General features: G+C 45.7%; 1 protein-coding gene across 5 annotated transcripts in view; it reads right to left on the reverse strand.

The window, feature by feature from the left end:
- PTPRA (protein tyrosine phosphatase receptor type A) overlaps nt 1-20,957 on the reverse strand; it is a 133,930-nt gene that overhangs the window by 67,736 nt on the left and 45,237 nt on the right. For 2 of the 5 annotated variants that reach the window (XM_055794027.1, XM_055794030.1), the window contains one exon: nt 5,799-5,870. The exons of 1 other annotated variant lie outside the window; for it this stretch is intronic. In XM_055794027.1, coding sequence (XP_055650002.1) covers nt 5,799-5,870 — 72 coding nt within the window. Of the gene's footprint in view, nt 1-5,798; nt 5,871-15,484; nt 15,501-20,957 lie in introns of those variants that run through there. 2 more of the 5 variants (XM_055794032.1, XM_055794031.1) reach the window with 2 other exon arrangements.

A 20,957-nucleotide genomic window follows, 5' to 3' on the forward strand; every position in this document is an offset into this window, starting at 1 on the left:
GTACATCCACATACAGAAAACCCCAAAACAAATATCTGCTTGCCCTCAGAATGACTCTGTGTGAAAAGGGAACAGGTCCCTGACCAAGCACTAGCAGTTACTCACCACAAGTCAATCATACATGCGTATAATGTAAGTATGACAAATCCATCTAACCTCTGACTGGAACTGTGAGAGGTCCATGCGTTGCTTGCCAAATTCCTGTAGCATTTTTTTTCTTTCTTTTTAATCAGTGCATAGGCCACAAGATTCAGACTGCAGTATTACAGGAGAAGTCACTGGTCAAGGGAGAGAGGAAAATACCAGTAATGGTGCCAGCCCGAGGACAGGGGATTTCAGTGCTTAGCTCTTGGAGAGACCTGATAGGATTGATACATTTGTTTCAGCTTTTAGCAGAGAACTTCAAGGATTTGGACTACAAAACACTTAAATAACATCAGGAGAACTGAGTTCTGGAAAAGGAGATATGAGAAGTTAATGGGGTTAGTAATCACCGACCTGTCTAATCCCATTGCTGACCTGCATTCAGCTGACTGAATGTATTCCTGAAAGCAGGATGTACTTTATAGCACATGGTAAGGTCCTGGGGCAAGAAACCTACTGGGTGCAACTTGATAATGACATGGCTTTTGCTTTATATCAGCTGGGACCAGATGTTCTCATCTGCCCCTCCAGCTTCAGTGTCCTCTATGAAAAAATTGTCACTAAAGCAGTTGGCACCAACAAACCCAAAGAACATCCGATTAGGTGTCCTCTTGTCTTACTTAACCAGGCATTTCTGCCATCAGGTCTACCCAAGGTTATGCATACCTCTGCACAGCCACTGATGGACCTCCTGTGCTACAAGGAAGCCACTGCCATCTAAAGCTGGGGTTGATGAAGACCTTTCATCAGCTCTTCTCTGTTTGTTTTCTATCATCAGATAGCAGGGATTTCTCTGTTAACACGTTCTCCCAAAATGGTGAGGATGGGAGGATGAAAAGCTAACAGCATGAAGGACACCCTAAAAAAGCTGGAAAGGGCACCACTGATTGAAAAGAAAGGTGATGCCATGCCACTCCATCCTTCAGAGGCACCTCCTGGCTCCTAGCAATGACAAAGGAGCCTGAGCATTATCCCTTCTGTGTCTTCACTTCCTCAACTTGTCATCTCTTATTGTTCTGACCACGAGTAGATAAACTCTCCAGCAGTGTGGACCTTGCCTTCACATCTGTTACACAATATGGATCAACCAGAGCAATGCAGGTTTGGCTGGAGCTAAACTTGCTCAGGAAAAAGATCCATTTTGAGCTGTAAAAGCAGAGATTTAAATTGCCTAATATGTTATCTGCCCAATTTGAAGGATCTATTTTATTGAAGGATGGTGCGGATCAACTCAACCCTTTCATGGGACCAAACATAATCAAAGCAGAGATGTGTCTGAAGCCATCAACGTGAAAAAAAATGTTCCTATAGATTCATGTGCACTAGTATTTAGAGTAACTGTGTTTCGCTGTAATTACCACTGCTTGATCTCTGTGGAGACATGATGTTGAGGAAGCCCTTAAACTCAGCAAGCACACACAACAAAAAACCTGAACACAGGTTGCAGACCACAGCTGCTGAAAGCTGAAGCTGTGGTTGCTACACCCTGCAGAACAAGGGCTGGCAACATATTTTTGAGGCAACCACCAATTCTGTGCAGTTTCCTATATGATTCAGGTGACAGATACATCAGTTGCTGGTATCAGTTTTTCAGGACTGAATTTCAAGAAAAATCACAAGTCTCAGAAGGACGCAAGAGCAGTCGATGTTGTGCAATGATAGTTCCACAGAACTAACATAAAAATGAGGTCTTCCTAAAAACCTGCATGAGGAAACCTGCTTGGAGAACAAGCTACTGGAAAAAAATGTATTACTACTCCGGGAGGTAGTTGTCAGAAATAAGATGGAGGGTGGATATGTTTATTTATACACAGCAGCTCCAGGTATGGGTTGCAGGTCCCAACACGCTGCCCGGTGTGGTTTCTGTAAGCAGTTGTCTCCTTCACGTCCCCAGCCTGCAGTCAGCAGTTCAACAGCTGAACACCAGAGTGTATGCTTAGTACTGACAGTCTGTATGTATGTAACAGCTCATACAAAAAAATATTAGCATGCAGCAGGCCAGGTCAGCTAGCTACCATCAGTGATGTCAAATTCCATGTAGAAGTTTGAAGCTTCATAGGAAGAGGTGGGGAAAAGTGCCTATGGGATTTAAGAGCACCAGTAATTTGTGATTTCTGGTCTCAGGGCAACCTCTGTGTTCCCAAAAAGCACTCCAAGGGTCAGCCTGCACATCAACAAATGCCTAAATCTGACAGCAATCTTTAAAGGCTTGGGAAGGACTACAGCTGGGGGGAGCTTCCTCTGAAACTACAGGAGCAGATCTTCAAAGTGGGGGAAAAAGCAATTCTTGGCTTGGTCACCCTCCAACGCAAAAGCCATCAGGGTGAACCAGTTCAGGACTGGTCCTGACCCATCCCCTCCTCTTCAGTTCTCCTGCAGTTTGCTCACAACTGCATGTACTCAGCGAGAAGATCAAGCTATGGCACCAAGGCACTTATCTGAAGAGCAGTCCTTAAGGGAGAGGGTGCAGGGTCCAGCCACTGCAGCAGCTGGTGCCTCCAGGCTGGAGGGGACAGCTGGAGTGGATGAAGCCATGCAGCAGCAGCAGCACTCAAACAAAAAATTCAATTTCAAGTTAATACGGGAACGCATACCAGAGGAAAGAGCCAACTACGATTACTGACTCTTATCTCGCAGTAAAGATCTTTCAGTTATTGTGGGTAGCACCAAAAACATTAGCTTGGCAATCAGCACTGCTGGAACCAGTGAGAAGAAAACCACACATGTCAATCACTTCTGAAAATCCACAGGGCACATCGGCTTGGCTCCCATCTCCCAGAAGATGTTGGCAACACAGCTGGAAAAGGCACAGGGAAGGATATGGATGGTGTGAAGGTAGCGAAGGGCTTTGCATGGACTTTGTTGAAACAGGATATGTGGTTTTATTACTCACCCTCAACAAAACATGGGGCTCAGCTCAGCACTGCACCAGCATTGATATGACTGTCACTTCCATGCCTGGATGGTTTTCTGCTCTTTTGATTAGCTCATGTAAACCCGTACTTACCCCCGACCATATGCACAACTGTAACACACCCAAAAAACCCGCTGGTGCCAGGACACACACACAACCCGAACAGCATCTGCATTAGCTGGCAGTTATTAATCAGCATATCTGGCAATGGCACACTCAAGTACAGACGGCTCAACACAATGCCACGTCTTCAGCACATTACACACGTTGCTCCTCTTGCTTTCAACACACACTGGTGCTCTTTCTGAGCATTTCAGGACCATTCACATGAATGCTGGAACCACTAATGCCCCACCTGTCTCATTGCTCACACCTGCACCTGATGCTCTGTGTCATGGGGATTTATTTCAGCAAAGAAATTCTCCTCCTTGTTTTCCACTGTCAAAGCCAATTTTTAAGAAAATAAGTACATTACACAAAGTATTTTACATGAACATCCCAACATGTTTACCTTAACCTTTTGTCTTCAAAATGAAAATAGAGAATTACAAGCAAATGATTTAATACCACCAGGTTTAGCTAAATTTTAAGTGAGGATGACAGGTTTGGCACCCATGTAGAATTTTGAGTAAAATAAAAAGCTTGCCTTTCGACATGAAACCTGGTTTCAAGTCACCCAAACTTCAAGTGATTCTTCCATTGCTCCTCCTATTCCTATGAGACATTGTAATTTTAAATATTGGCTAATTTGAGCCTGCAGCTTGAAGGTTTCTTCAAAACGTCAGCTTCTTGCTTTTTGTAGACAGACTGATGAACTGTAGCTAATTTGCTTAATTAGTGATTTACAGAAAAGATCTCTCTGTGAAAATGTGAAACCCTTCAAACAAAATGCTTTAAGCGCAGAGTCAAGAGACCATCCGTAATGATTGTTTACTCTCATCCTCTTCATATTTTTGGGCCACACTATTTCAGTCAGCAGCTCCTGTGATTCACAGCATTGTACTTCCTAAATATAAAACTGAACTCTGCAAGAGGCCAAGCATAATTGTCCCAAGTTTTTCCTAGCAGAAGGATGTTGCTTTTTAAAAAATCACACTGGGATGAGAAGGGAAGAGGTCAGCATATAAAGTAAACACACGCATCCAGACACCGTCCCACAGCCCAGAAGGAGTTTTCCCTGTGATTTCAGCAGCTTTGTTTCTATTAATCCATCTTTCCTTCCCCCAAGCACTTGCTTTTGCTGACCACTGCATCCAAGCACACAGGTCCTTCTAATGGGTGCTCTGGTACTGCCGAGCACAGGGAGAAGGCTTGCACAGATGTTCATTTTCTAAGTAACAATAATTCATGCAAATCCCTGCTCCAAGCAAATTCCACAGTAGTGCATCTTATCACAAGCCAAACAAAAAGTACAAATACATCTGAGAACTGTAGACCTGTATTAAAAGAATTTACTCTTGTTACAGCTTGAATTTCTCCCTCTCCCTCCAACAACTCAGCCACTAAACTATCCACTGACACTAAATGCCAACCAAACCACTAATTCCACCCAGGCTAGTAAGAAGTGTAAACCCCAACTGCAACATAAAGCAAAGCCTGTGTTAAAGTACAACAGACATAACATACCCCATGTTCACCCACGACACTTTCTTACACATTTACAGTCAGAATAAATGCAAGAACAAAATCCTGCCTGTGATGTCAGCTCCACCAAGCACCTCACCAGGCTCCAGAGCAGAGCATCCATCTTTGCTGTATTTGGGGTATTTGCAGATTGCAGAGGTTTGATACTGTGGTGGGAACTCAAAGACACCTCTACCACCTCTTCAAGCTTGTAAATTGAAATTTATCAGTATGTAGAGCAAAGCCTGGAAATGCACACAGTCCTCTTGCCTGAGTGAAGTCAAGATGACTTTTTGAGGTATTTTGACTGGAAGGGGAAAGGCCAACTCATTTAGTTGGTCTATATGGTGACTACAGTGAAGACCCTCTTTCTTACTGCAAGAGGAGGCAGAGACCAGCAGTGACCACTACACCACCCTGAACCTGCTTCCGAGCACCACTGCCGTGGCAGAAATGACCAGCAGACCAGAAACCAGATATTAAGGTATCATAAAAACTACTTATAAATACATCTAATTCTGCACACATTTCTATTTTCTTTTCCAAGTTTGTCCATTAGTTTACTGTTTTTAACATCAGGGATTTTCCTCTGTTTCATTAATCAAGAACTGAGTACTCTCTTGCCACATTTGGAGATAGACCAGCTTTCCACAGAACCTCAAGATGATGAAAATAAACTAATAAAATATATTTTTAGTTTTGGGTGGTTGTTGGTTGTTGGGGTTTTTTTTTTGAGATGGCAAGTTAGAACCTGAATTCCAACTCAACCACTACGTTTCAGCAGAACAAAAAAATCCCTGTTGCTGAGCGCTCTCAAATAAGTCATGCCCCTTCCAGCTCTGCACCAACAGAGACCTTATTATCCTTTGAGGGAGGAAGTCAGATTTTTTCCACTGAGTTACGTTCCCAGGTAGTTCTTAAATAAGATTTCCCTTCCCTCTGTGTTTAAAAGGACACTTTGACACAAGTTAATGCCTTGGCCGTGTCCTACTCCATACTGCCATTGTTGTGTACTAAACCCTAAAATGGAGTGATGACTGGCCAGCCACCAGCCAGTGTGATTTTATTTTGAGAGGACAGTTGCCAAGATGCCATAACTAACAAAGCTTCTTCCTACCTTCATTTTCATAAGTAAATTGTCCACCTGCACGTCATTAGGAGCCCATAAAGGTTCTTCCAGTGGTGCCCCCTGCAAACAACAAACAAAAAAGCTTTTAAAACCAAAGAGTTAAAATTCAGTAACATCTTTGGAAAACAGTATTTTTGCTGCTGTCAGCAAGGTGATTCCACTTCATTTTATCTATATGCAAAATGCACCTTTTCACTACTGCTTAAGCCAGAGACACACTTTAAAAACCTGAAAATAACTTTTAAATACAGAAGGCAAAACTGTGGGAGCTTCTGGGGTTAAAAGTGCTTTTGGGCAGAGGCAGCAGCAGGTGATTACAGGCCAGCAGCAGCAATTACAAATGAGAAGGAGACTCTGACTTCACATCTTCGCTTGATCTGAGGACTGCTGTTTGAGGTAAAGTTTAGGAGTGTCCACAGCTAGAAGTGGATAATTTTTATCATAGTGAAGGTACAATATTTGCTTTGGGCTGCTATGAGTGTGTATTTACCCAGACACAAGTGGCTGGGGCATTTGAAAAAGCAGTTCTGCGTATGTTCATTCATTCCTACCCCAAGCGAAGGGGCCAGAAAGCCGCACGGCAGTCACCAGCGCTCCTGATGGTGATGTAGCAGAGACACAGCCACCAGCTTCCCCAAGCCTAAACCTCTCTGGATATAGACTTTGGCTGTAGGGCGCAAGTGCACTCCTAAAGGAAACAGGCTGAAGCTTGTCCCTGTGGTTCAGGTGTTGTGCAGTGATGTTCTCACACCTCTGCACAGAGCAGCCTCCCTTCCCACCAGCTCTTGGTCTTGGATTCCTCACTCCATCAGCATAGCCGCACTGCAGGGGCTCATGGTTCACTCACAAAGTCAAAGACCATTGCCAGTGGATCCCGCCTTTTACATGACAAGCCAAGTCACTCCCACTCTCTGCATCTCTGTTCTGTCTCCCAAAATATTTTTTACCTACACCAGCTTTCAGGCCACAGTGGGCTCCTTGCAGGAGTTTGAAGAACCAACCCCTCCTTTCACTAATCCCATTTTCTGGGCTGATGCTATAAGGTACAAAATTAGAGACCCGAGGCACTTCTAGATTTAGAGTTGAATATATTTAACCAAATTAATATTTTTTTTCCTATCGATGTCTTTTCTCCCCAGCCTTGGGCAGGATGCGACCCAGCCATCTGCTGTATTGGTGCCAAGTAGCTTCTCAGACATAATCCCTGGGTGATCTCCTCACTGCTTTTCATCCTACTCAAGTGTTGACTCGAGCACTTGTTCAATTAGACAAGTCTCAGCACTTCAATCAGATGGGCACACAAGGCTGATTTCTACCTCCACAGAGAAGAAAAAGTCTGATTTAGTTGAGTGTGATAGAACCAGAAGCTTCAAAGTAATGAGTCCTGGAGATCACGTCTACTCTGAAGTCTGACAGAATAGCTGCTTAACACAAGCAGACCACCAGCAAACAGCAACTTCCATTTTAAAAGAAGTTGAGAGCAAGCAGATTAAAAAGACATTGGATCTGGCAGAGAGTAGGAGAGCTGTGTTACATTCCTGCTATCTCTTTTTTAAGGCAACTGGAGAAACTTTCTCTTGTCTCTGGCTCAAAGCAAGCAACCCACAGATGTGCTGAACTCACTGCTCCCCCTGTACCACTTGCATTTTCTTCCTTACAATCCAGCATTTCCTGATACCTCCCAGCAATGCTGCTGTCCCAGGGCAGAGGGGTCTGTCTTCCTCTCCCTGTGCAATGGGGATAAGATCCTTCCATCCTTCAGTTAGCTATACGTATTTAAAACGTTTTATGGGACCAAATCAGGAATCTGGCATAAGCAACTTGTGCTATCAATATTTTCATGGTCAATTTATTCCTTCATTCACAAAGCTGCCAGTTTCAAAACACAGCCTTGGACAATGTTAGGTGCAAGAAAAGTTGGAAGACTTTGCATTCAACTCCAGGTTCAGAAGGCCTTGATGGAACGCAAGACTTCCCGTCCCTGCTGTTATTAGCATCATCTGTGAGTTAAAAGGGAATCGGCAATAAAGCTGAGTTTTCACAAAGCTTGGAACAGAACACATTCAGTGTACACTCATGGTCGCTTGCAAGGCAAGGACACCACCTTGCTGAAGGAAAGACAGACACTGGGAGGTAACAAAAACCAGCAAATGCAAAGGCAGAATGAAAACAAAAGCCTATAAAAGCTTGTAAGTCAATGCAACATGTTTGAATGGGTTTTAGAGCAGACTGTGTCTTCAGACGGCTGTAAAAACAGATCAGTAACAGAAGAGAGTAATTCATGATGCGTGACTTGCAGTGACTCATAAACCTTTTGACAGGTACAGAGCGCACTGCAGGCATGCACTCAAGCCACTGGAGTATGTAAGAGTAGAAACATCTTATGTTATACATACTTACAATAATATCTTATATCCACATCTGTTCATAGAAATTAGTCATACAGCCGGCCCACAGAGGAAACACAATTGCCAAAGAGCAAACATACAACAGAACCGAAAGGAGGTGGCGTGTCCCACATTTGGGTTATGCAGCCCCAGCCACACACAAGCTTTTCCAGTCATCTGCCTGGCTCCGGGCCCACTGTGCCCCCCACGTGCCGGCAATGTAATCCGCTCGCCAGATAATCCTCCAAAAACGTGGCATCCTGAGGATCTGGTGCAGTCAGCTGACTGCGGTAAGCCATGGCTGCAACTCACCGGCTTTGGGAATAGTATGATTACTATTTGTAATTACTATTTGTATATTTACTTTCATATGTCTGGATGAAAGCAATTTAACCAGATAAATGTACACACTGTTACAGCACAACAACAGTAAGGAAGGCACGCTGGCTATAGGAAAGAGCTTCCACTCTCTACAGCCAAAGTCCGGCAGCATTGGGAAACCCAACAGTGACCTAATCCAGGTGTTCCTGGACAATGCTGTAGCATAAAGCTGCATCAGAAAGAGCTTCAGTTATGAAAGAGACCTTTGGACTCATCAGCCAAGTGTCTTCCAGCATTGCTGTCCTGGTTTTGGCTGGGAAGGAGTTAATTTTCTTCCCACTAGTTGGTACAGCACCCTGTTGTGGATTTAGGATGAGAATAATGATGATAACACACTGATGGTTTTACTGGTTGCAGTGTGGTAGTCAAGGACTCTTCAGCTTCTCATGCTGCCCTGTGAGTGGAGAGGCTGGGGGGCACAAGGCATTGGGAGGGGGCACAGCCAGGACAGCTGACCCCAGCCAACCCAAGGGGTATTCCATACCATAGCACATCATGCTCAGTGTAGAAACTGGGGACAAAGCTGGCCGGGGCTGCTGCTTGGCACTGGCTGGGCATCAGTCGGTGGGTGGTGAGCAATTGCATTGTGCATCACTTGCTCTGTATATTCTAATTCTTTTATTCATATTGCTATTATGAGATTATTATTACATTATTATTATTTTGCATTATTATGATTATAATTATTTTTTTTAAATTATTTTTCTGTCCTATTGAAGTGTCTTTATTTCAACCACCAGTTTTACCTTTTTGTCAATTCTCTCCCCCACCCCAGCCAGGGGGAGCGAGCAGGCGGCAGCGCGGGGCTGAGCTGCTCGCCGGGGTTAAACCACAACAGTGCTTTTTGGTGCCCAGTGTGGGGCACGAAGCGTTCAGGTAACGACAGATCTGACCAGAGCGTGTTAAAACAAACTTGTTATAAGCATTCATTACACTGGTTTAACAGTGGCTGGTCACAATGCTGATGTATTTGCTCTCAGAGTTGTTGCGCAGTGTGTCCCACCTCCCTCACTGTACACGCTGCCTGTCGGGATGTTTATCATCGCGGGGGGCAGCGTTAAGGTTATCACTGTGTTGTACTTTGCAACGCTGGCTTACATCATATAATTATGGGTCGTGAGATTAATCTGGTATTTGTAGTCAGCACTGCTGTCATCTCCATAGTTCAGGAACCATCTCTTGGAAACTATTAATAATTACACCCAAACTTTTTTCCCTCAGATAAAATGTCTCCCCCAAATTATGGGGGAGACAAGGGGTGACACTTGCCACTGCTACTTCCCCTGCCTTTCTCCTCCCCCTTCCCCTTCTCCTCCAGGCTAGTTACAACAGCTCTTGGGAATTTTGAATATTCTTGGGATGTTCAAACCAGCATGTTCCTGTTGATGTGTCTCCTATTTCTGAATGTGTTTCAGGTCTTGCTTAAAGTTAAACAACTATTTAAGAATGCCACCCAGAGATCGACCCCGAGGCCATAGCTGTGACTGGCAGGATGTGTGGGACAGTACGGGCACGCACCTACGTTCAGTGGGCAACTTGGTATCTTTGTGCAGGAGTTAGCAGGGCTCGTTGAAAGACTTAAACTAGATTTGAAGGGGAAAAGGGATAAACCCAGGCTCACTAGAGAGAAGCCTGGGGAACCACAGCAGAGTTTGAGGGACAGCACGCTCGCGAGGTCCTTTGGTCTGCCACCTCAGTGGAGGCAGGGGATGGAGATCCATGCGGCAGCAAAGACGCAAGGGATGTGTCAGAACCATGGAACCGCCTGAAAATGGTCATGCAGGAATTGGGGCTTCTCCCCCAAAAAAGGTGACGGGATCAACAGCCCAACTGAAAGGCATCACAGTGTGGGCAACAAGCAGGAGGAGCCGGAAGCCACTGTGCAGCAGGGAAATTAGGACGTAGCTGCCATCACAGAAACACAGTGGGATGACTTGCACGACTGGAGTGCTGCAATGGGTGGGTATGAACTCTTCGGAAGGGATGGGCAAGGAAGGAGAGGCGGTGGGTAGCCCTGTAGGTTGCAGGGTGTTTTGGTTGTCCAGGGCTGAACAAAGGTGACGATAGGGTTGGGGGCCTATGCGTAGGAGTCAGGGAAAGGCCAACAAGGCAGATACCTGGTGGGAGTCTGTTACAGACCACCCAGTCGGGACGAAGAGGCAGGTGACATATTCTATAAGCAGCTGGGAGAAGTCTCACAATGGCAGCCCTTGTTCTGGTGGGGGCCTTCAGCTTAGCAGCTGCCCGCTGGAAGTACAGCCCGGCAGGGAGGGACCAGCCCAGGAGGTTCCCAGAACGTGTGGAAGAGACCTCCCTGGCCCAGCCGGTGAGGGAGCCGGCGAGGGAAGGTGCCCACTGGACTGGCTGCTCCTGAGCCGAGAAGGGCGGTGTGGTGGCTGGAGGCCGTCTACAACAAGGGCCAGAAAGAGGATCAGGAAGCTGCAGCCCTGTCAGCCTGACCTCGGTGCCGGGGAAGGTTATGGAGCATCATCCCAAGTGCCACCAGGCGGCACGTACGGGACAGCCCGGCGATCAGGCCCGGCTGTGATCACCTGCTGTGACAGGGTGACCCGCTCAGTGGGCAGGGAAAGGCTGTGGCCGGTGTCTGCCTGGGCCTTAGTGAAGCCTCTGGCACAGTCTCCCACGGCATCTCCTGGAGACACCGGCTGCCCGTCTCTGGACACGCTCCAGCCCCTCAGTGTCTGGAGCCGGGCACCAGCCTGGGGGGGGCGGGGGGGTCAGCCTGGAGAGAAGGGGGCTGGGGGGGACCCGGTGGCTCTGCAACGGCCTGGCAGGAGGCTGTAGCCCGGGGGGTCGGTCTCTGCTCCCCAGGAACCAGCGACAGGACGAGAGCAAACGGCCTCACGTTGTGCCAGGGGAGGGTGAGATTGGGTGTGAGGGAACATTCTGCACCGAGAGGGCTGGCAGGTGCTGGCACAGGCTGCCCGGGGACGGGGGTGTCATCATCCCTGGGGGTGTTCAAAAACCATGTGGCTGTGGTGCTTGGGGACATGGTTCAGTGGTGGCCTTGGCCGTGTTGGGTTAACGGTTGACTTGATGATCTGAAAGGTCTTTTTTTCCAACCTAAACGATTCTATGATTACTGTGATGGATCATCCTGCTTGCTATGGAAAAAAATTTATGGTGCAACATAATATCTTTTAGAAAAATGAGGAATAGAAATGCACAAACTAAGAGGTCTCTTGTGGAAGAACCCCACTGAGATAGTGGTTTGGGATCAGTTGCACTATGTGGGACTTCAGGCAATGACAGCACGTTTGTTAATCTAGAAAGTCAACGGCATAAAACACAAAAATATTCAAGATCTTGGGTTGGCAAAGGTGGCCTACAGTTATAGGACTCCTCCATGTCTTATTAAAATAATTACAATAAAAGTAAGGCAAGTATTAGTTGGCTAGACAGCCCCAAACCCCGCCGCCTGTTTAATCTACCTGAAAGCCAAGTGTATCAAGGAAATTAAAGCTGCTTTTAATCCATGCAAATCTCAGTGCAGAATCTTTTATTCTTTTACCTCCTACCACGAGTTTAGTCCTGCCCCACAACCCTTCATGCTGCCAGAGCTGCAGGAGCAAAACAACACAAAGCTCCACATTTTAGTTAACAAGGAGAATAATTCTGGACCTTTTGGCCTGGACGCAGCTTTATGCTTCCCCATTTGGGTTGAGATCGAACCCCGTTCCACCTGTGCTTGGTTTAATCACTTGTATTGACACATAAATTAGGGCAATTTGTGCATAAATTAGCAGCGTCATTATGGTAATTGGAATGGTATGATTGTGCCGAGCGTGTTTGCAATCTGCCACAATCCTCTGGGACAGTGCTGCAAGTGAGCTGCTGCATCTGGAAGGGCCAGCGCTCCGACGGCATCTCACTGCAGCAGGTTTGGCCACACACCAACCCAAAGCAAGCCTAAATAACGGAGGAGAAGGGGTGAGCAGACCTGTTGCTTTGTCTGAAATGCTGGCTTCTTTTCTAGGTTACAATGCCACCATCAAAAAATAACTCTACTTCCTAAACATCGCATCCTGACCTCCCCTGTGATGTATGAATGAGGTTGATTTATAGACAGGGGCAGAGAGAGGCTGCTAGCAAAATAAACCACCATGGTGCAAACACCCAGATGCATGCAAGACAAAAAAGGAGCAGGAGACTCAAATCCCCTGCTCTTTGCTTTATCAAACCTAACATGAAGAAACAAAGTCATCCTCATGAAAAACAGAGCCACTGCACTTCACTCCTTCCAATCCCCACCCAAGCTGCAACAGAGGTTGGGATGCTCACTGGGATCAGGGACTTATCATAGATTATCTCTGATGATCCCTGCCCTCAAAAAAACCAACACAGCAACTAAATCTTAAGAATTGAATGAACAAAGAAAATGGAAGAACAAATAAACTGCAAAGCAGTTTTTGAGATTCAGTTAATTAGTCACACATGAGTAGGTCTATCTATTGTAGGTAATTATCAGGGTAGACTTTCAGGGTCTCTTACGAAAACATGAATTTTTTTAAATACCCCATAGGTATCCTGCACCCTGAGCCCTGACAACCTGCAGGTGCACGGTCAGTGTCCCTGTGCGTTGCAGTGCTGCTGGTGATGCTCAGCTCCAGCTCCAGGGCCTGGGGGTGGGTCTGGGGCTGCACCATACTGCCCTCCTCCTTATGGGTACCAGGAGATGCTCCTTAAGTCATTCAGTTTTCCTACCAAAACTGGTCACTAATTTAGCTGCTAAATGGGATCATTACAATGAAAAATCCTACCTGTGGGACTTGAGCTCTCTCCCTTCAGAGTGAATTCAGGCTCAGTTTATTCTCCAGGATCCAGCCAGGAGTTTTCCTCCGACAGACATGCTGGCACTTTGCCTGGCTTAAAAACATACAGCAGAAGAGCACCAAGCACTAACCTACCACTAAAAGCGTTAAAAAAAAAAATCAACTTTGGGCAAACCATATGGTAACACTCACTGCGCCACAGGTGAGAGCAAATACAATACGCCCTGTACAGCATGAAGTAAAAATAACAAATTTTCAGAGAATAATGGTGCTTAAATACCAAACCAGCCAAGGAACAGATGCCCAGGTGAAGGGTTTTTAATGCCTTCGGCCTCAAGTGTTCCTGGAGTTTTGCATTTCTTTGCTGCTTCAACCTTAAATATCAGGAGATGGATTTTACAGCAGCACCTCGAAGCTGCCCAGCTGCAGCACAGGGACAAGCTCCACAGACCTTCCGGGCTGAAGATACTACAAAATCCTATAGTAGAACCTGGAGGATCAATGATCAGAGAACAAACCCTGTTTATAAGCAGGCCAGTGAGCACCCTAAACTCAACCCAAGGCAAAGGAAGCAGGGATAAAAATGAGTTATTGCAGCAAAGGGAAAACAAAGGTGAAAGGATGAAAATATTAAAAGGGCAAGAGTACATAGGAATCGGGGGATGCTTCATAAGCAGCAAGAACAGGGAACAAAATTGAGCTGCCCCAGCTGCAGGGCCAAAGGAATTAGCAAGGTATGAAGCAAAAAAAAACACCCCAACCCACAGCCAGCTTCCTTCTGCTCTTCTGCAGCTCCCCTCAAGCACAGGTGGCTGAGTGGTGGGTTCCCCCTCATCTTTAAGCAGAACCCCCCCTAAGTAGTTTAGCAGTGAAAGCAATCTCATCTCTTCCCTCCTTACGAAATAATATGGATACTAGCACAGGCCAGCATCGGCGCCTTAGCACCCAGTAATTCCCAAGCCCCTCCAAACACTGAATACCTTGTCACAGCAGGAGCTTTAAAAACTCTTCTCTCCACCCCTTGGTGATAATTAGTTTAAGTCTGTCAGCAGCAGATCAGTTTTGCACTGCAACTAAGCCAAAGCTGTATGAAAAGGCTTTGGCTGAAGACTCTTCATACCAAATCAGTTCAAAAAAGGAAAATACAAAACACAACCTGGCTGCACCATCAGTTTGAACAGTTTCTGCTGCTAAGAAGGAAATACAGCAAGATTTGAAAAACAGGTTCAATGAAGTTATTCTTCACTGTTTTATTTTCCCATAAAGCTTAAGACCAATTTGGTTTCGTTTCTATCACAGTTTCTTGAATTGTTTCTGATGGGAGCACAATGCGGGGACCCAGCATGTGAAGCTGTGCTGGCCCCTGCCAGCTCTCAGTTAATGGCACAAGGAGCTGATCTGCCTCGCTACGGCAATTCCTGTAATTCAACTCTAGCAAACAATTCCTAATCTGAAAATGGGACAGCATCCAATAGTTATCTCCTTTCTGGTAAAAAAAGAATTTAAAAAATCCAGCCTATTTACTCTACCTGCCTATTTACCTGCCTGTTTACTGTACTGGCAGTACCACTATGCAGGCATGACAGCAACAAATGCCGGCAGTTCCTGCAGTTTTGCCTGTTGATGTTTTTCCTTTCATCCTAGCAAAAAGCATGTCAAAGCTAAACAAGCAGTCGAACAAAGAAAGCATCTGGCTGCTTCCCTGACAAGTGAACAAGCCTGCAGTTTTCAGAAAGTAGAGCTTTCCTACACTTCTAACCAAGGCAAATAATTTTAAAGTTGGACTCAATGATCTTAAAGGTCTTTTCTTACCTAAATTATTCTATAATTCTAATATGCAGTTACCTTAATTTTGCTGCAGGTGCTTCCATACATCCTCACTAATGTTTCTAACCTCCATTCATCTGTACTAAACCACCCTAGGATTTTCGTCCCCCCCAATAATTTATTAAAGACCAAAAACGTAATCAGTTTTCCGGTAGCTGCATTAATTGTGGACCTATTCCACCCCTGTGCATACATCAAACCCTGGCTAAACACATGAACGCAGAGTACCACGCACAAACTTACGTGAAAGGATTTTGTTTGAATGGTTTCGCTCACCGTGACACACCTGATAAGAGCCTGCAGCAACGACACACCCAGAGATAAACCAGACGGTTTCAAATCTTCAAAACCCCATTACGCATCCTGAATGAGGTGGGGGAAACAAATACACAAAGAAAACATGATTGCGTAACAAGACCATTTCCCTTGGCAAATCCTTCTGCTTTCCTTTCCTCACCATATCTGTGTGTGCACGTAGAAATCGTTCCCTTGCATTTTCTGAGCTACCTTTGGCTCTGCTCCCGTGGATGGGCTGCAGGGCTGACGCCTGAGCCCCAGCACAGCAGCACTTCCAGAAGCACCTGGCAATCTTCTCCTGGTGCTTGCAAAATGTAGGTCTCGCTGTATCTTAATACTGGAAGATGTAAAGAGACAGGGCAAAGCTGTCTGAAAAGCGGCATCCTTTACAAATCCAAGTGATATAGTTAGAGAAAAAAAGAGAAACCCAGGCAGGCAGAGGTGGCCACTGACCCCAAAAGCCATGTCCCAGAAAGCCAGTGGATGCACAACTGTATGCAAGAGGCGCTCATCAGTGATGATTTGATAGTCAAATATTGGCATCTGGGTCAATATGGATATAAGTAGATATGTAAACAAGCTGTGACCCTACCTCAGCGCATCTTGGGAGGGCACATTAGTCTTCCTGAGCTCCATGCCAGGGATGCTATCGTTGCCGAATGTATCATACACAGAGCAACGTGCAGCCCAGTCACTGAGGTCTCATTTCTAACCCAGCAAAACATTTGCAACCTTTTTATTCCCCTTCCTTTTTTGACTTCCTTAACGAATAAACATACTTATGAAGGGGGGGGGGGGGGGGGGCGGGGAACGCCATTCACACGACTCAGTTGTCCTCTGCGCAGCCTGGGTTTGCTAGCAGCAGCTTGGAAAGGGCAACGAGACGTGAGATTTTTAGCAGTGCAACAGGGACATGAGCTGCCATGGGGCAGATGGTGTGGCAGAACATGCACACTACTACAGGGGCAACTTCTGCTGGTGGCTCAGGGCTGGCTCCGTCTTCGTAAGGCATGTTAAACCAATCCACTCAATGAACAGGGCTGTCAGGACATATAGCTTGTTTGCAGGAGGCTTGGCTGTATCCTATACATTTTTCAGAGTAAACGAATGCAGCACACCGGCATCTGTGCTTCCCCAAAGGTTTTGGGAAAAAATCCCACATCCCTGTCATGCTGATGGCTTGCCAGGTCTCAAATTCAAGAACTTCTATGTCTGACCAAAGGGAATGGGGGCTACTTGTACCCCACACACCATTCCGGTACAACAAACACTGCCACGTACCGTATTGCCACCACCTGTTCTGCTCACCAATGCAAATCACCACAATGGAAACCTCCTTGCTCCTGCCAGGAGAGGTTTCAGTTTCGTGACCCACACACTGGGTTTTCCTGTCCATCATTTCACCAAACCCCAGCCCAAAGACTGCCAAGTCACCAGGCAGAGCTCTATCCGCTTGAAGGAAACCAGGAGCTATTTTCAAGGCAGACCCACGCGATGCAGCTTGTATGATGGAGTCAAGCAGTGGTTTCAGCTGTGATTTCCATGCTTGCAGGTGGTGAAGCCAGGGCAGGGAGAGCAAGCGACCCTTCAGGAAGCCACCCAAGAAACAAGCTCCAGCCAGATTTCTAAAAATGGTTATAGCATCAGGCAGTGATAGGATGTTCTTCATTCCTCCACACAGATGGATTTCTGAGCTTCGGATATAAACACAACGTTGTTGTAGCTAGGATATTGCGCTTTTCTCCTCTGGGTCACAAGTTCAGAGCTACAGCAAGTCATGCTGCTCAAAAAGCAACAGCTCCTTTAAGGCTGTCATTAACGCTTGGATTCCCCAGCAGCTTTTTCTAGGGACTCAAGGTTAATGCAACAGCCTTGGCCCCTTTCTGAGGGCTGGTCATCTGTATCGCAAGGTCTTTTATCAGTGCTGATCAGGACACCGTGTTACACACCTCTGTGGCACCTTGACCTGGTCCTGCTCCAGCTGAACATCAAATAAACCTTCATCAGGTAGTGACAGGGCAGAATAAGGCTTTTTAAAAAAGCAGAAGCTGAACATGAGGGTAAAAAACTAAGCCACAGCAGCAGAGAACAAAGGAAAATGGGTTTTCACTTCTGGCACTAGCACTGCACCACTCCAGTGTGTTCATAGAAGTTTCACCTCCAGGCTTCACTATCAGGTTCTGATCTTAGATTCACTGTCAAAATAAAGCTTGTGCATAAATCCACTCAATTTTACATAGAACAAGGAACCATCAGCTTCTTTTTTTTTTTTTTTTTTTTTGCTTTTATTTATTTATAAATGGCTTAAAACAACATGTACTCACATATGATAGGGGTTGCCTCAGCAGTAACTCCAAAAAGGCAAGGGACCGACCCTGTGCATGCTGCAAAACCAGGCTTTTATCTCCTGTGGATTGCTCAGCAATTTGCACCAAAGAATACTGTTGGCTCTGTTGTAGCTTTTAGGCTGGATGAAATTCAGAGTTTTGATACCCCCACCTCTGCAAGACCACTGAAGCCCATGGGGACTCAGCAGACCTAAGGGTCAGGAGAATTATGGCACAAATCTTTACGTGCATCAAGGCTATAGGGCAGATTTCTGGAGGCACAGCCCTGGAGGAGCCACCTCCTAGTCCTTACCACCCAAATTCCCCCAAACAGTTGAAGATCCAGACCTGATTTTTTTTTCTGCAAGAGTTTTTGATGTTTCTCTTGGAGGGATACAGTGGACGGCACAACAAAACCTGCAGGATCCATCATGCCAGTAGCAGGACCCCTGCAACACTGCACGAGGAGTCCTACCATGGGAATTTCGTAACCTTTAGTCATATTGGAGATGGAAAGTGGAGCCAGAAGCCATGGATGAGACCTCTTTATGGGTGGAAAATCTTTGACGTGAGTCGTGGTGCCAGATGTTGTGCACAGCTGTGGGGCTCTGCTTTAATCCATCATGGTGACCTCCCGTAGTCTTCAGACAACCAAACGGAAGAGGGCTCAGTTTTCTTCAGGGGCTTCTCATTTGTTTCTTTCATGGAGACACTGCTCCAGCAGTAAAGTCAGTCATTTGCTTATCTAGAAATCCTCTCCATACCACCGTATTCTTTGTTTAATAATACAAAATGCTGCTTTAAAAGGTTGGGTTTGGTTGGGTTTTTTTTAATTTAAAACCATGTATTTTCAGTTTGAATTTGCTCAGGTCCTTCACCCGAGCAAAAGCAAGGCTCTAACCAGGACTTCCCCCCCCACAGATAAGTTCCTACCTGAGCTACCATCATTTGTTTGATATGATTAATTACCTAAGCTTTAAAAAAATAAATTAGCAGTGAGGATGCCAAGTACTGACGCACTCCCAACATCCTCAGCTGGAATACCCTGTGGCTGTCACATGGAAAGCCACCTTGGAGGCTCCTGCCCCATCCACGAGACAAACCCGTGGAGGGAAGGTGTGCGGGGAGCACAAGGGTGACAGATTAAACAGCTGATCTGCATGGAAGAGGTTTCTCTGGCAGGGCTAAATGTGTTTAGCCACACACCCACATATCATGCTCTTTGCTGCATTACACACTAAGGAAGTGAAACCTGTTTCTGCAGATCATATGATGGACAGTCACTCAGTGCCTGAGCCAATCTTCCAGGCTTGGCAGCAGGAGGCACTGGGGCAAGAGCAGGAGCTTGGCTTTGCCTCTAAGCCCAAGTGTAGCTAAGCCACAATCTCACCAACACATCAGATGAAGACCCTTGAGCAGTGAAACTTATCCCAGCTGCTGTAGAGTCCAGGACAGTGCCAGAAGACCCTGTGTATTTATGGGTCCAGCCTACCAGCAGCATCAGCTGCAGTAGACATTAATAATACAGGCTACAATGAGACATCTAAATCTAACTCTTGAGATACATAGCTGCTCCTCCAAAGATCCTGGACTTTTCACAAGCCTAAGAAAAAACAAAGAAATCCATCTACCACCTCTTAGGGAAGGTACATGCTCCAGGTAAGACAGCCACCTGGGAAAAAGGAGATTAATTTTCTTTTTCTATTTCCAGAACTGGCCTGCAGCATTAACAAAACCAAATTGCTTTACCCTAATCTCTCCCCATTCTCCTTATCATCCTAAACCTTGTCTATTCAAATGAAGGTTTTGCTGCAGAAACTTTCACCACCGGTGAAATAATAATCTACAGGCAAGCATACAGATGGGGTTTGACTCTGCATACATGTAAATAGACAGCAAAGCTTCCAGCATTTCCAGGGTACAGGTTTTGCAGCAGCTCCAGCTGGGACTAAGCACACTTGTGTTCCCACAAGACCATAACAAAACAAAACTGACACAATTCCTTCTCTATGCCTGATAGTTGGAGCATTAGCAGATTATTTCTCTTATTTTCATTCTAATAGGTGAGATAATGATTTTCAGAGACTTCTCTGATCTGAACAGCTGTTTCCCCAATGTTGTTGATATACACAATAAATGAAGCTCTCTTTGTATATGCTTTTTAGTCTGGTTGAATTTAGTTAGGAAAATGCTGTATTTTGAGCACGTTAAGTGCCAGCAGAAACTGAGAACGAGAAAACAGAATTAAAGTGCCAAGACATTACGGATATCATATTGCCCACCTCAAAGATGCAGAGGAACTTCTGGGCTGAATAAGGGTAAAAACTGTGCTCAGAGGTAGATCTCCACTTCCATGCAGGATGGGGAAGCTCTGAGAAGGCAGGTGGGGAGGAAAGGACTTTCTTGAGCTGTGTAGAGATATTCTGGGTTATCCCAAATGACATAATGCAGCCATAAAAGGCTTCTAGAGGAATAAGGTGATGTGCACACATATTCCAAGCTGTTCTTTTCCTCTAAGGCTGTATCATTTAAACAGGAGAGTGATGGTGGCTTGGAAACCCTGCATGCTCCTAAAGAGTTAAAACGTAGTTATGGAGACTGGCACAATTAAAATTCTGGTAGAGTATATTTAAATTGCAGGGAAAGCTGAGCTTGTCCAACTGGATAGTCAGACCGCAAGTTCCCCCAAATAGGGCTTTGATTTTCCAACACAACACCTGAAATCCTGTTCTGCTTTTATAAAACACATGTGGAATCATGCTCCCTATTGCACAACATGGCTTGAGGAATAATTCCAGGTATATAGGTATAAACCAGAGGTCATGGCTCTGGAAGGGCTGAGAATTTCAGCAGCAACAGAGAAGACGACAAGCCCGGTCCCTGGTGGCAATGCTGCGTTGAGAGCTACCCACAACAGCAGCACCTACCAATGCAAGATCATGGGTGGTTTCGCTCAAGCACAGCACTCAATGGCAAAAAAATACAAACAAATACTGAGAAGAGCACTAAAAGCAAGCAGCTTCCATGGTCTACACAACCAAACCCAGAATTTATTTACTGGGTACTTTGTTCTCTTCCTGGCAGTACTTTTGAGCTGCTAGGTCAGCCTTACTGGAGGAGTCAACTCAGAGATGG

Source organism: Falco peregrinus, chromosome 2, assembly GCF_023634155.1.
Source record: "Falco peregrinus isolate bFalPer1 chromosome 2, bFalPer1.pri, whole genome shotgun sequence".
NCBI lineage: Eukaryota > Metazoa > Chordata > Aves > Falconiformes > Falconidae > Falco > Falco peregrinus.